This window comes from Hydra vulgaris, chromosome 09 (genome assembly GCF_038396675.1).
Source record: "Hydra vulgaris chromosome 09, alternate assembly HydraT2T_AEP".
NCBI classification, from domain to species: Eukaryota; Metazoa; Cnidaria; class Hydrozoa; order Anthoathecata; family Hydridae; genus Hydra; species Hydra vulgaris.
The window spans coordinates 54,487,798-54,502,779 of NC_088928.1; the positions used below are offsets into that span (position 1 = coordinate 54,487,798).

General features: G+C 29.5%; 1 protein-coding gene across 1 annotated transcript in view; it reads right to left on the bottom strand.

The window, feature by feature from the left end:
• The window catches only part of LOC100207579 (uncharacterized), a 176,503-nt gene extending 163,211 nt beyond the window's left edge, over nucleotides 1-13,292 (bottom strand). The window contains exon 1 of the mRNA XM_065806065.1: nucleotides 13,153-13,292. Coding sequence (XP_065662137.1) covers nucleotides 13,153-13,275 — 123 coding nt within the window. The 5' untranslated portion in view covers nucleotides 13,276-13,292. The remainder of the gene's footprint in view (nucleotides 1-13,152) is intronic.
• Nucleotides 13,293-14,982: the final 1,690 nt, after the last annotated feature.

A 14,982-nucleotide genomic window follows, 5' to 3' on the forward strand; every position in this document is an offset into this window, starting at 1 on the left:
ATAAATTCAAAGTAAAATTTAGTTAATTTTGGTAAAGAAGTTTTTTCCCATTGCTCTTTAAGAAATTTAATACTCTCGATAAAAACATCTTTTTCAGTATAAACTATAAACTCTATTTCTGTGACCTCTAATAATGCCATAACACTTTGACATTGATAAAAATAAACATGATTTTGTTTAAGCATTGTTTTACCATCAACAACAGAAAGAAAAAATGTTTTATCTAGGCAAGCTTCAGCTATAGTTAAATCTTTTTTTGAATAAGGACATTTGATTTCAACAGCCCTTATTTTTTCATTTACAAATACAATTATATCAGGGCTTGTACCGAGCCAAGGCCATTTTGGGTTTATGATAAATCCACATCTCGTTACTGATACGTTTTTTATATTTTCATACTTTTTTATTGCGGTGTTTTCATTATTTTACCCCAATTACAAGCTTTGTTGCAAGAGCTTTTTTTATTGTTTTTCAAAATTCTATTCAAAATAGAGGCAGGAAATATACTTTTTTTGTCTATTAATAACAAAACCAAAGTTTGAAGATGTCAAGCGTTTTTTTCTTTCTTCAAGCCATAAACTTGTAGATTGTGATAAAGTAGCTCTTTCCAAAGTCTTATTTTCTCTTTTGATAGAACTAAATATTTTGACATATACATCAATTGAGTTTCATCAAATTCAAATGAATCACTGAATTCTACTTCAAATCCATTAATTATGTTATCAACAAGATTAAACATGACATCAGAATTTAAATAGAGTTCTTTTACATTTAGCTGATATTCAGATATTGATGTTTCATAGTAAAATGTAGAATGATAATTGTTTCCTTTTAAAAGATTTGCAAATGCTATTCCTTCTTCTCGATTATATAAACTATCAGACAGTTTTTTAATTTTTTCATCGCTTGGATTATGTGCAAAAATTGGGGTTGCACAAAAGTTTCTATTTCCTGATACAAAAGGACGCTTTCGTGAGTTGTTTAAATCCTTTTCTAAATCACTCTTTTCAAAGGAAACTTTAGAAAGCTTAATTGGTTCTGAATTTTTTCCTTCAGCAGGAACATGCCATTGTTGTAACACTACTGTGCATGTTTTATCGAATGGTACAGAGTTTAAATTTAATTGCTTATATTCATTTAACTGAAATAATACTGCAGCAACATGCTTGCAACATCCTCTCATACCAGCTTTACAATTACATTTAGCATACAAAATATCTCCTTCTTTTTGACAAAAATGTACATAAATAAGGTACTGATTTTTTTTCATTGAAGCTGAAACGTTAGCTCTAACAAGAAAAGAATTTCAATCTTGACATTAGGTTTTACAACTAAATTTTTAACGAAGTTCTCCTTAAATAGCTGATACCCAGAGATTTTATGCTTTGAAGCACCTCTACCTCCGAAATCAGTCGAACTATCGTCTATAATTAAATACTTGTGTATTTTTTCTTGGCTTATATTAGGTAGTAAGGAAAGACATCTTGATCAAGAGCTTATTTGTTCTTGTACAACTTCTTCAGCATCTATTTGGTTAAACTGACTAGATGTTTCTCGAAATACTGGTTGAGTAGCGATTGAAATGTTTTTAAAAAAACATGCATCAATATTAATAGTATTTGAATCATTTTCCAAACTAGTTTCATAGCAATCAACTTTTTTTATAGCTGACATGATAATATGTTTTGATAATTTATTTATTTTCGGTGAATACAAAGACCAAAATGAACCGCGGTTTTTTTCTATAGAGGGAACGGTACATTGGATAGAGAATCTTTTCTTTAATTACGCAACCTGGTTTTTATTGTCGTCATTATTAAAATTTATTAAAATTCAGTTAAATATTATGAGTATAAATAAATATTTTTTAATTAAAAATCTTTGAGACAGCATTTTAGATGTACATACATCCAGTGGCGGATCTATATATGGGCTAATAGGGCTAAAGCCCGGGGCCCCGACCAGTAAGGGGCCCGTATAAAAAGAGAAATTTTACACATTATCGTGAATATTCATTTATCAAATGTAAAAGTGGTTAAATAATTATTTCAAACATAAGTAAGTGTATGTGAAAATTTAAGCGAACGAAAACTAAATTTTTAGAATAGAGAATAAAAATTGTATTGGCATTGTTATCGTTACGATGATGTTCAAATACTTTTGTATTGAAAAATTGTTAAGTGTCTTTGCTAGCTTTTGTAAAAATAGTGCACCTGCGACTCAGCTTTGAATGATTAAGTTTATTTTTGTGCAAATTCCACTGATTATTTTTCATTCGCTCGGTATTAAAATTATAACATATTAAATAAAATTATATAAATTTTATTTCTATATAGGTTTAACGATGACGGGTCGTAAATACAAAAGTGGGTGTCAAAAAAGAAAATTAGCAGAACAGAAGCAAGACGCAATAAAAAAATGTAAAACATTAACCAACTTCTTTTCAATCCAATCCCAGATCGACGAAACATCTTCAGCTCAAATTAAAGATAAAAATAATGATCAAAATGTTTCAATATTTAAATCATCAGAAATTCAAACATCCCCATACATCGTTGAACTGCCCTCCGAAGATAATTTTTGTAATTTGGGCACATGGCCGGATATATTAAATAGCGATTTCATTAATTTTTGTTTAACCAAAGATACGACATATTTTCAAAATAAGGGTTTCCATAAACGTGATTATGCAGCTTCGTGCAGAATTTCAAAAACACAAAATCGATATTTTTCCGAAGAACTATTTAAAAAACGGCTTAAAAATGCACAGCCAGTGTCAAGAAATTGGATATGTTATTCGAAAAGCACAGGAAACATATATTTTTTTATGTGCAAATTATTTTCTATAAACGTACAAGCATGTTCCAAAGGGTTCTCTGATTGGAAACATGGATAGGAATATGTCATACTCCACGAAAATTCTACGCCGCACAAGAACGCCGTTATAAATTGGACAACGCAAAAAGAAAGGAAAAATACAATCGATAAACAATTAATGCAAGAATTAGAGCAGGAATCAGATAAATTTTATAAAATCACAATGAAACATTTAGTGTTCCAAATAATGGCAATTGTATGGGCTGTTTGGAATTGATTGAATTCGATCCGTTTCTTAAAGAGCACATACAGAAATGTTCAGGAAAAAAACACTCTGTTTCTTACCTAACCAAAACTGTGTATGAAGAAAGTATTACATTAATGGCGAAAAATTTGACAAAAACAATTATAGAGAAAGTCAATTCGACAAAATATTATTCGATTGTTGTTGATTCAACCCCGGATGTGGTGCATGTTGATCAACTCGCTATTATACTAAGATATTGCTATCAAGGCGATGTATTCGAGCGATTTTTAACAATTACCCCAATCACTTCACATAATGGAAAATCTCTACTAAATGTAGTTAAAACAATATTAGATACAAATAATTTGTCCATCAGAAATTGTCGCGGCCAATCATACGACAATGCCGCCAACATGTCAGGCCAATATAACGGCTTAAGGGCACTACTGCAGAGAGAAAATCAGTTGGCAGTATATACACCGTGTGCAGCACATAGTTTAAATCTGATAGGGATAGAAGCCGCAAAAGTTGTGCATGAAGTTGTAATATTTTTCGGTACAATTCAGCAATTATTTGTGTTTTTTTCAAATTCTACTAAAAAATGGAATGCAATTACTGACGCTTTAAAATTAAATGAGAAAACGCACACCCTAAAAAATTTAGGCAAAACCAGATGGTGCAGCCATTATGAAGCTGTTAAAGCTTTAAAAAATAATTATGAAGAAATTTTAACGGTTTTAAAATCAATTGCAAACGATGATCAAGAAAAAATGAACCAAAGAGAAAAAGCAAAGACATTATTTTCAAAAATGACTTCATTGGAAAATGGAATTTTGGTTATTTTTTGGGAACAAATTTTGGAAAGAATTAATAAAGTAAATAAAAAATTACAGACAGCCGGACTAGATTTGTTAGACGCTTCCGCTCTTCTTTCATCACTTGAAGGATTCATTAAAGAAAAAAGAAACAATATCGATACCAAATTGACCCAATACGAGATATTAGCAAAAACTTTGACTAATGACCTTAGTTCGAAATATAAAGATAAAAGAAAAAGAATACTAAGATACTCAGACGGTACAACAGGGTGTGGGAGCAACTTAACAGGGAAAAACAAATTTAAAATTGAAATCTTAAATGTCGTTTTGGACAAATTTCAAAATGAATTTCAAAAAAGAAAAAAAATATACAAGGAAAATTCTGAGAATTTTAAATTCTTATTTGATATTGGAAACAAGAAAACGAAAATAATAGATGAATCCAGTATGCAGAATGCATGTAAGCTTTATAAAGAGGATATTGAAGATTTTGCCACGCTGAAAAACGAATGCATTCATTTTAAAGAATATATTAACATAATTGTAGTTAACGAGCAAAGCCAAACTAAATGTGCTGAAATTTTAAAAGTAATTTATGACTAACACCTTATCGATACTTTTCCGAATTTGTACACAGTAATGAAAATTTTCCTTACAATGCGTATAACCAATTGTGAAGCAGAAAGATCATTTTCCAGAATGAGCTATATTAAAAATAAGCAAAGAAATACAATGAGTGATGACAGAATGGCTGATTTAATGCTTCTATCCATAGAACATAAAATTACAAAGTCATTAAACTACGATGAGGTTATAAAGGAATATGCCCTAAAAAAGGTTCGAAAACTGCGTCATTAAAAATTTTAAAATTAAATAACTTGTTTTTGTTATGAATTTATTATGCTTAAATATTTACGATATTTGTGATTGTTAGTGAATAGGAATAATAATAATAAAAACAATTAATCTTTAATATTGTCTTTCATTTTATTTAAATAATGAACCGAAAATCAATTAATAGCATAATCAATTAAAAATCTTTATTCGTGTAGGGCTAGGGCCCCTTGCTATTTTTAAGCCCTGGGCCCCCAAAAAGCTAGATCCGCCACTGCATACATCGACAGACAAATAGGGATTGGCGCAATTAATGTACATGGATAGGGTTAGGGTTTGGGTTAGAATCGATTAGAAACTAATGGATTTGCTTTAAATAGTTTTTCTAAAACGTGTTAATAAAAACCGGGCTGTTTTTAATTAATTAAGGAAAAGAATCTATTTATATTCGAGTATGAAGAAAATGGCGATCATTACCGTTTTTAGTGAAGGTTTTGAAAACTTTAACACCAAATTAGAGTGCTTTCCTCAAATTTTCAGGTCAATGCTTTTATATGATTTTTATTCGGCATAAAATTCTCTATTGAAGTCAATCATAAAAATGATAAGGGTAGGCAACTGAAACAGTTCCCTCGGTTCTAGATATCAAATCAAATATCAAAGTATTAGACAATTTCTATTACTTGGTTAATCTTTTGCTTCCCCGTTTGGCTAGGGGTTTGTTACGTTCTTAAGGAACGTTTTTTCGGCAAGGAACTAATTCTATCTCTCCAGGATTTTACTTTGCGTTGTAGTATTTTTGCTGGATTTAAGAACAAATTGCTCTACTCCAAACATAGAGATATAAAATACCCATTTGTAAATCCGGCAAAAAATACTACCGATACTCTAGAAATTTATTAATTCAATTCTAATCTAAAAATTTATTAATAGTCATTCAAAAAGCACAACATAAAGAAATAACAACAAACTTGCTTTAATTATTGTTTCCGAATTTTTTAAACTTCCATCTTATACTTGCAATGCTTCAATTACTTATGACGTTGTAAAACAATACCATTGGATAATTTTTGATAAAAGTGGAGTGTGATTGGTTAAATTTAAATTATAATATTAAGCGAAAATTATTCTACTACAAAGACTGCTCCGTGAAAAATAACTCCATTTATTAATTAATTTAACTCCAACTATTACCCAGCAAGTAAGCTTGTGTTGGCCCAATCGACGAAATAACATTGGCAAATTATTCGAATTGTGCCCGGAGGCGTGTGTGGGTGTAACACACCCTCCCTCCCCACCCCAAAGAAGATGATTTTCAAGTTATGGTCGGTTTATTTAAGAATTCAGTCGGCTATTTGACACAATTCAGTCGGTTAAATTTTCATTTTGCGGACCTTTTTTTTTTTAGAAGTTAGTTGGTACTTTTTGAGGATTCACCTCACCTCAAATTTTTTGCTTATTCTAAATTCCCAAGAAAAAGAAAAAGATTTCTAGTTTTCACAAAACTCTTTTTTTGGCCTGTGTTTGACCTGCTCAATCAAACTTCGATTAACCTAGATATAAGATTTACATTAATCTTAATTAAAAGGGATTGCTAGAAAATCATCTGCAATTATTTTTTTGCATTCAACATTCACTAATTTTTAGCTGAAACACTAACTGCCTTACTTTCTAGCACTGTGGCATCACTTGGTTGAGACACCAAAAAAGTCATTACTGATTTTCTCACCTCTTTTTTCAAAAGTTTGGATGACTTCAAATGAGCTTTATCACTGTTAAGTTGAAAGTGGATTGCAAAGCTAATTTTTGTCATGCTAACACTTTTATCTTTTAATAAATAGTTTTTCTTGGCTTTGAAATAAGTTAAAATCTACATTTGATAAACAACTTACTGGTTCTTCATACTCACAAGGATGCAGTTGATAAAATAAATTTGACATACAAACTGCATATAAGTTTATCAATAGCTAAAAAATAATTCAATCATTTTGATTATTTTTTTTAACCAATTGTAGAGATAAACCATGTTTGACATTTTATTGTTGTGATAAACAATGTCTGATCGTTTATATTATGCTTAAACTTTTTACTGCATCAGATTTATGCTATATATGATTTTTTTGACAATTATTAAGTATTGATTTTTAACTGAGTTCTGCAGGTTTTTTTAAAATAATATTAAAGAGGCTGTTTTAGTTAAAATTATTATTGATATATATATATATATATATATATATATATATATATATATATATATATATATATATATATATATATATATATATATATATATATATATATATATATATATATATATATATATATATATATATATACAGTTCCCGATCAAATTATTAGCCCACTTTATAAGCTTAGAGAACTTCGACTGATTAATGGTTTAGGTGTCATTTGAATTGGCTTGCAATGTCTTTTATTGCTGATTTATGTTTTTTGTCTAATAACTTAACCGTTTCAGGCTATAATTATCACCATAAATTTGTTTTCAGGGTGCAAACAACTTTAGTGGGGAATACGGCATCTGTTTATTTCATAACATTTGTGTTTTTTCATTCGTTCTGCTTAACTTTTTTTTTTTATGCAGAACAAAGAGTTTTCAAAATAATATTAGATAAAACTGTTAATTCAGTACAAATATTATCTACAGTGTTTAAAAAGTTGGAGAATATTACCGAACTTGATGAACATTCAGAATTAGAACGCACAATGTATAATTAGCTACACGATGTAAATACCAATAATACAATCATGGGAATGTTTTGTCCTCTAAAACTTTTAAACTCTTATGCTGATAGAAATAAATTAATTTGGGAACAAATATCCTCAAACTCAGATTTTTCACAGAGGCCCCTGATGCTCCAAATGGGAAAAGATTAAGTGAGAATGCACAATATTTAACCATTTTTTATGCGGAAATCAAACCAATAAAAGCAGAAGGTTACATTATTATCTTCAATGGACAATATTTGAATATTAAAGTAAACATTGTTGCAAACAGTTTTGACAGAAAAGCATCAAAAATATATTAGCGCCTTTGAGGTGCCTACTGTGATCTTTGTGATTTATCTAAGAAACAATGTATATGTACAGTTGAACAGGGATCCATTTTAATAGAGACATTGAAACCATTGAGCATATATTTTTGGACCTAGTTCATGAAGATGGTTTCTTAACTAAAAAGTCAAAAGATTATGATATTCACCATGGGGAAACAGCAAGTCCAATAGCTGGATCTAATGCAAGGTCTGTACAAGCACTACATACATTACTCCGTGGATTTGACCACTTCATGTAAGAGGTGGTTCATATGGCTGCATGAGTCCACGCATGGACAGAGCCTAAGACAGTCAGTACTACCCACTTCCTTGAAATAGAGAAAAATAAATAAATACAGGAGTTAATAGGCAAAAGAACAGGAATCAAGTGGGATTTTTGCAGGTTCATCAGGTCAAGGGGGTAGTACTACAACTAGCAATGTAGCTAGAATTCTTCTTTACAATAAGAAAATTAGAAAACTGATTATTGATTACATTTCAAATAAACATGACAGAACATTAGCAGAGCGGTATGGTCTCTTGTTATCTTATATTATTCGTGCCATGTTATTTGGTCAGAAAATTAACATAAAGAAATATAGAGACATATGTAAGGAGACAAACATTCTTCTCCGACAAAAAATGTCCTGGGCAGGGTCGGCTCAAGGGTATATGGTGCCTTTGGTGAAGTTGTTCATCAGTTCGATAATCAGTATGGAAATATCTGGAGTACAGCCAACAATAATTGAATAGTATCAGCTTGCCTTCAAATCAACTACTATTTTTTCATTGGCTGCTTTAGATGAAATTTGAATAATTTCATTTTGAATATTTTTACCCAAGTAATGACTGTAAGTTTCTTTGCTTTTTATTCTCCTGATATGCTCTTTCATCACAGGATCAAACTTGGCAAGCAGTTCCACTATTTTCAAAATGCACCATTATTGTCATCATAAAGTTTATCTGAAGCCCCTCGCAAAGTTCCATTTTGGGACCCATGAAATTTTATAATGGAAAAAAGTTGCTCTAAGACATGCCGCCAGTGTTTTGTAGTTTCGTCCATTTGTCTCTGCTGAACTGCATTAATTGTAGATGATCCATTGAACCTTTTAATAAGATCATGCCAGGTCATATAACAATTCAAATGATCTAAACGTGTCTCGTGAGCATTTAATCTGTTATTTAAGTTTTTCCATTTTGATACGCCTTCACCAGAAACCTCAGTAATCTTTTTAGAAAAGAGCTTGCAACAGAAGCAAAAGGCAGTGTCTTTTGTTTTAGAATAAACTAGCCAGCTCACGTTTATACTTTTCCCCATTTGGTAGCTGCCGAAAATAATGACTTATATTAAATCTTCGTTTTCTTCCTTCTTGACAAGTGAAAAGAAAGTCAAAATCCATTATTTGAATTGGACCAATTTTGACCAGTAGATCTGTCAATGACACAATATTTTTAGGCCAGCTTCCAACATCCAAGTAATTATCGGAGATTTCTGTTTCAACTGCGCATGTTATAGACTCAATGACGGCGTCCATTTGGTTGCTTGCTTCAGAATGATTACAATTGAGATCATTTTGGCTAGTTGATCGCTCACACTGTAATCAAATTTTTAAATATTACTCAAACTTTTAATGATATTCTAGTCAAATTTAATATATGATGAATTGTTAAATGTTTGATTTTCTTACCTGAATGTTTTGAATACTTTTGGAATTAGTAGATGGTACTGACACAAATTCTGAGCAAGTTTTCAAATCCTTCTCCAAACTTTGACAGAGAAACATCTTTTTCTTCGTTTTTTTTTAGGTTTTGAGCTCCTGATTTTTTTTTTCCAAACATTATGGTTGTTTTTATACCCTCTTTTGAAACATTATTTTGTTCACTTAAATTTGTAAAGAGTAAGAAATGTAACATGCATTAAACTAAGTTAGCTTCAAAAGCAAAAACCTGTTAAATGTAGATTATACCAGTAGTACTGTATAAACTGGTTTCTTAGAGTTCCCACAATTATGGAAAATTTTCTTTAAAAAATTTTTTATAAAATTAAAATCTTAATCTAAAAACTATTTTATTTTTAATTTATATTTATTTTTAATTTTTTTTATTTTTGAATTTTGAATTTTTTATTTTTTTGGCGCCCCCTTTGAAGCGGCGCTTGTGGCCAAGTGGTGCTTGGCAACGCTATTGAGCCGGCCCTGGTCCTGGGTTAGCTTGACACCGACTATTTATAAGTTATTAGGACATGTTTGAGAGCTAATTGAGCTAAATAATGACACAGGACTTAAATTATGGAGTGAGGAAGGCATACCAGCCAATAACAAACAACTGAGAATGTTTAGAGAAAAATTATTAAGAAAACAAATCAGTTGCTGAACATGGAAGATTGTTTTAAAAGACTCTGTGTGCTTTCTGATCCTTTAGTTACTGAGCAACGGAACAAAGGTCGAATACAATGCAAATTGTGTAGTGAGATAGGGCATAGTAAAAAAACATACATCAAAGTACATGAAAATGACATTGTTAATAATTTGTTTAGGTGAAATGAAAAAATAAACCGTTTCCTTATATTTTGTTTTTTTAGAAGTTTAAAAAACGTAAAAAAAAAAAAAATATTGAAATATCATTTTAATTTTTTTAATTCAATTTCTTAGCAAATAAAAGATTTTTTTCATTTTCGACTAAATCTGGTTCATAAATATCAAATTAAAAAACGTATGTGAAAAATTTAAGTCTGCGGTATGAACTTTTTTTTTATACGTTTTTTAAAACTTTGAAAGGTTGTCATTTTTTAACTATGTATGATAATGATCTCTAGTCTTTTGCATTTGATTTGAATATCATTCTAGTTTCAAAAAATTATAAAACATTTTTAGTCCCGAAAAATAGTTTTTTTATTTTGTCCACCATTTGGACCACTGCGCGGGTCTCGTGATAACATATTCAATTGACAGAATATAAAGGTTATTTAACCTTTCATCCGTCATTGTTGATCTATATTTATTTTTTATAAAAGCAATTTGTTATTGGTTTTGTTATGTAAGTTTTAAAAATTGTATATTTTTTCAAATTCTGTTAACTTTGGCTCGAAACTTTCAAATAAAGATTTTATATATAACTCCAGATAATGGAGGAAAGTATATCCTTCACATATATCTAAACCATGGGTTTGTAGTTTTTGTTAACTTTGTTAAATCGCTCTAAGATTATTTCCCATAATACATTTGAAAGTGCTGTTTCCCACTACGTAAATCTTTTATATATTCATTTTGCCTCTAATTTACATTCTGCTTTTTCATAACTTTCATCAAATATATATTGAAGGGTATCGAGTATTTTTTGATAGCTAACTTTAACCGCATGAACTCATAACAAAACCATCTAGTGATGCTTAAATTTTTAAGCAAAAATGCTAATGATGCTCTTTTAATTAAATTTTTCCAACGGTGTGGGGATGCAGAGAAATAGATGTAAATGTGTTAAATAATTCTAAAATATCCTGTTATTTCCATTACAACGCACACTGCCTCTACTCCAACCAAATTAAAAGAATGCGCTGCACAAGGGACATAATCCGCTACAGCACTCATTCTTTTTATTCGTGCTTAAAAGCCTGTATATTTTCCACACATACTTGACGCGTTATCGTATGATTGTCCACGGATCTTTTCAATTTGAAGACCTGCATAATTAAAAAACTGAAATACTTTTCAATAAGGGTATAATATTTTGTAACAATCAATAAGAGTTTAATATTTTTTTACAAAATTTATCTGCTCAATAATTCGTTTTAAAACATTTTTTCCTATGAACTGCACTATCTCTTCATATACTGTTTTGAATAAGTAAGTAGTCGATTTCATTTCCCCAGTTTGACACTTTGTTTAATGTTTTTTTAAGAAAGGATCAAATTCTGAAATCAGTTCCATAAGGCCTGTAGAATTTCCATTGTGTGGAGAAACCCACTTTTTGTTATGACCTCTTTGTGGCAAACCTCTTTCAGATAAAATTGTTTTTGCTGCTACTACCCGATCTAAAATATTGAAGTAATATTTTGCAGTTTTACTAGCCTGCGCTTTTCCTTCTGAGTCTACTGTGCTCTTGTTCGATTTTTGTATGAGGTAAATCATCATGGTCTACTTATGGTCATCAAACTCTTGATGGGACACAAGATATTAACGCTGCAATTTTTCTGAATGTGGAAATAATTTGCATCGTAAACAAATTGCTGTTCCTTTGCATAAAGAATAGCAAAGCCAGGATCTTACAGCTGTTTGATCGTTTTTCATGAATTTACTAAAAAAATCTGATTTGATTTTTATAACTTTGCTTAGACTCTGGATATCAAACTCCTTTTTATTTTGAAAAAAGCAAAGATAAGTGGTTTAGGCAAAAATTGACTAATCATTAATCAACTCAACATCAATCAACTCAAAACTAATTTAATTAACTTTGGCAAATATCCTATATCGCTATAGTTTACTCTTACATCAGTAATATCAGTAATTTCAGACAACTTTTCTATCTCTTCTTGCATGCAGCCCTTTTCCTGAACAAGATTTTCGGTTCAGTGTTTACGTTGTCCTGAGTAGTATACACTTCATCTAGTTCTAGATCATCAGTTACATTTACCTTTTCCGAGCATGTAATTTCTTTGAATGGTTAACCTACTTCAGCAGCGTTGGATTGGAAAAGCTTGCAAATTTAAATTCTGTTATTTTATTTTTTGTTTTTGACTACCGTTTAAATATTTCCTTCCGGACATTTTTATTTATTTTTATAAACTCTAAACCTTCAAAATAAATTTCAAAGAAATACAAGATAAAATTTGTTTACAAAAAAATATGGATGTGCCTATATAGATTGCTAAAAAGTAAATTTTAGCATTAAATAGTATTTTGCATTTATATAATATATATTTCCAAATAAGAATAAAAAATGAAATAAACTTGTCTTATTAATTTTTACGTTTCGCTATTCTTTTTTGAGATTGCTCCCGAGTTGCATTGCTTGTAGCTATTTATAAAGTACGTTTTGTCTAACATAATATATATTTCCAAATGATAATATTTTCAGTGGGAGTTAGTATGTATATTTATATATATTTACACACACACTCACACACATACATACATACATACATACATACATACATAAATACATACATACATACATACATACATACATACATACATACATACATACATACATACATACATACATACATACATACATACATACATACATACATACATACATACATATATATATATATATATATATATATATATATATATATATATATATATATATATATATATATATATATATATATAAAACTTCTATAAACTACAATAAAATCGTAAAACAAACAATGGCAACTTACATCGAAGTACATGCAATAAGAGTAAAACTGACCCGGCACGAACCACTCTTGAGTTAAATTTTCATTTTGTTTAGTTTTCCAATTAAAATATGTGCATCTTTCTAAATATGACTTTGTGGTCATAATAAGAAATAATGTAAAAAAACATCCTATAAAATATAAAAAGTTCATATTTTTGCTCGAAAACGTTGCCTATCTAAGCTTGTATTCACTTGTATATACTTGACAAAAATAAAAATACAAAAGAAATAGAAAAACGATATTAATATTTACAATATCAAATTTGAAAGAGCTTAATAAAAAAAACATTTGTTGGCAATTTAATATTTTAAATGTTTCATTTGTTTCTTTATAAACATTTCAATGATTTATTTATGTATTGTTGTCTTGAGAAAAGAAAGCGTGACTCAAGTTTTCGCTTATTATCAAGCTATTTACTAATGCGTTAACTGTAATATCATCTTTAATAACTAAGGCGCAAAATATGAATGTAAAAAAGTGTAAAAAAGGTTTTTTTCAAAAAATAACAAGAAAATGCTTTGATCGTTTTGTAGTTGTTTTTTAGCGAATTCTTTTGTATTTCAAAAGAACTTTAAGAGTTTTATAACTTTTTTACAACAGAAAAACTTTTTTTTTTTTTGTGGAGAATTTTGTAGTAAGGAAATTTTTAGTTTAATTAAATAAAAAAAAATGGCTTTTTAAGTTTTTTTAAAGCAAAACTTATTTAATTAAAAAAAACAACATTTTTTTTAGTTATTGTTCCAAAAAGTCTTAACGGTCAGAGCACCACGGGAAAAATTTCACCAGAATATGAGGGCAGAGATGGCTTCGAGCCACGGACCTCCTAACATATTATTTACATATTTTGTCTCAATCACCAGTTTTTTTTTTTTAATTTTCTCAAAACAGGGAAAAATGACGAAACACGAAGAAATGACCAAGTCACTTAACATAAAAACATTTGGTTAAAAAAATTTAGTAACCAATGATAAAAAAAACTGTTTTTTTATTTTGATTAAAAAACAACTAATAGTATTACTTTAAAAAAGTTAATAATAAAAAAATTGTTATTCTTGTAAAAATTGAGACAGGTTTTTTACTTGTGTGATATTTTTCGATGCAACAAAACTCGGTTACTTTACATTTCGTCAGGGATAGTGCAAATTATCGGTTACTATAATTGGATATTAATAGTTTTAATACCAAATATCTATTGTCGATATTACAAAGATTACGAATAAGACTAATCCCAAAATCTGTTGAAACAAAAAAAAGTATAAGTTTTTAACCTTCATTGGTAAAAAGTCTTTAGTGCAGACATATCTGCATAATTACACATACTCATAGTTACACTGCATAGTTACGACACACTTACACTACACACTTACAATGCATATTTACACTTACACATAGTTACATACACATGTATCTACATAGATTTATCCATGTGTGTATGTGTAACTATACAGTGTAAGTGTGTAGTGTATGTGTGTAGTATGTTTGCAGTGTAAGTGTGTAGTAATTATGTTAGTAGTGTAAGTGTGTAGTAACTACCGCGTATCTATCCGCGGTATTATTCAATGCTAGTTACTCGGATTTGCACTATTCCCGATGATATCGCTTTTGTATGCATGTGTGATAAAGAACTACATTTAAAATTTTCGCTCTGATAGCATTCACTATTTCAAATTGTTGATCTTTCGCTCAAAAAAATTAGACATTTTTTAACCTTGACTTGGTTTGCTACTGTTGCTGTTGTTGCTTTTGCTTGATTTACATGCTGTACATTACCAAAGTTAAGCTATGTTGTTTCCAAGCTTGCTTTGATGA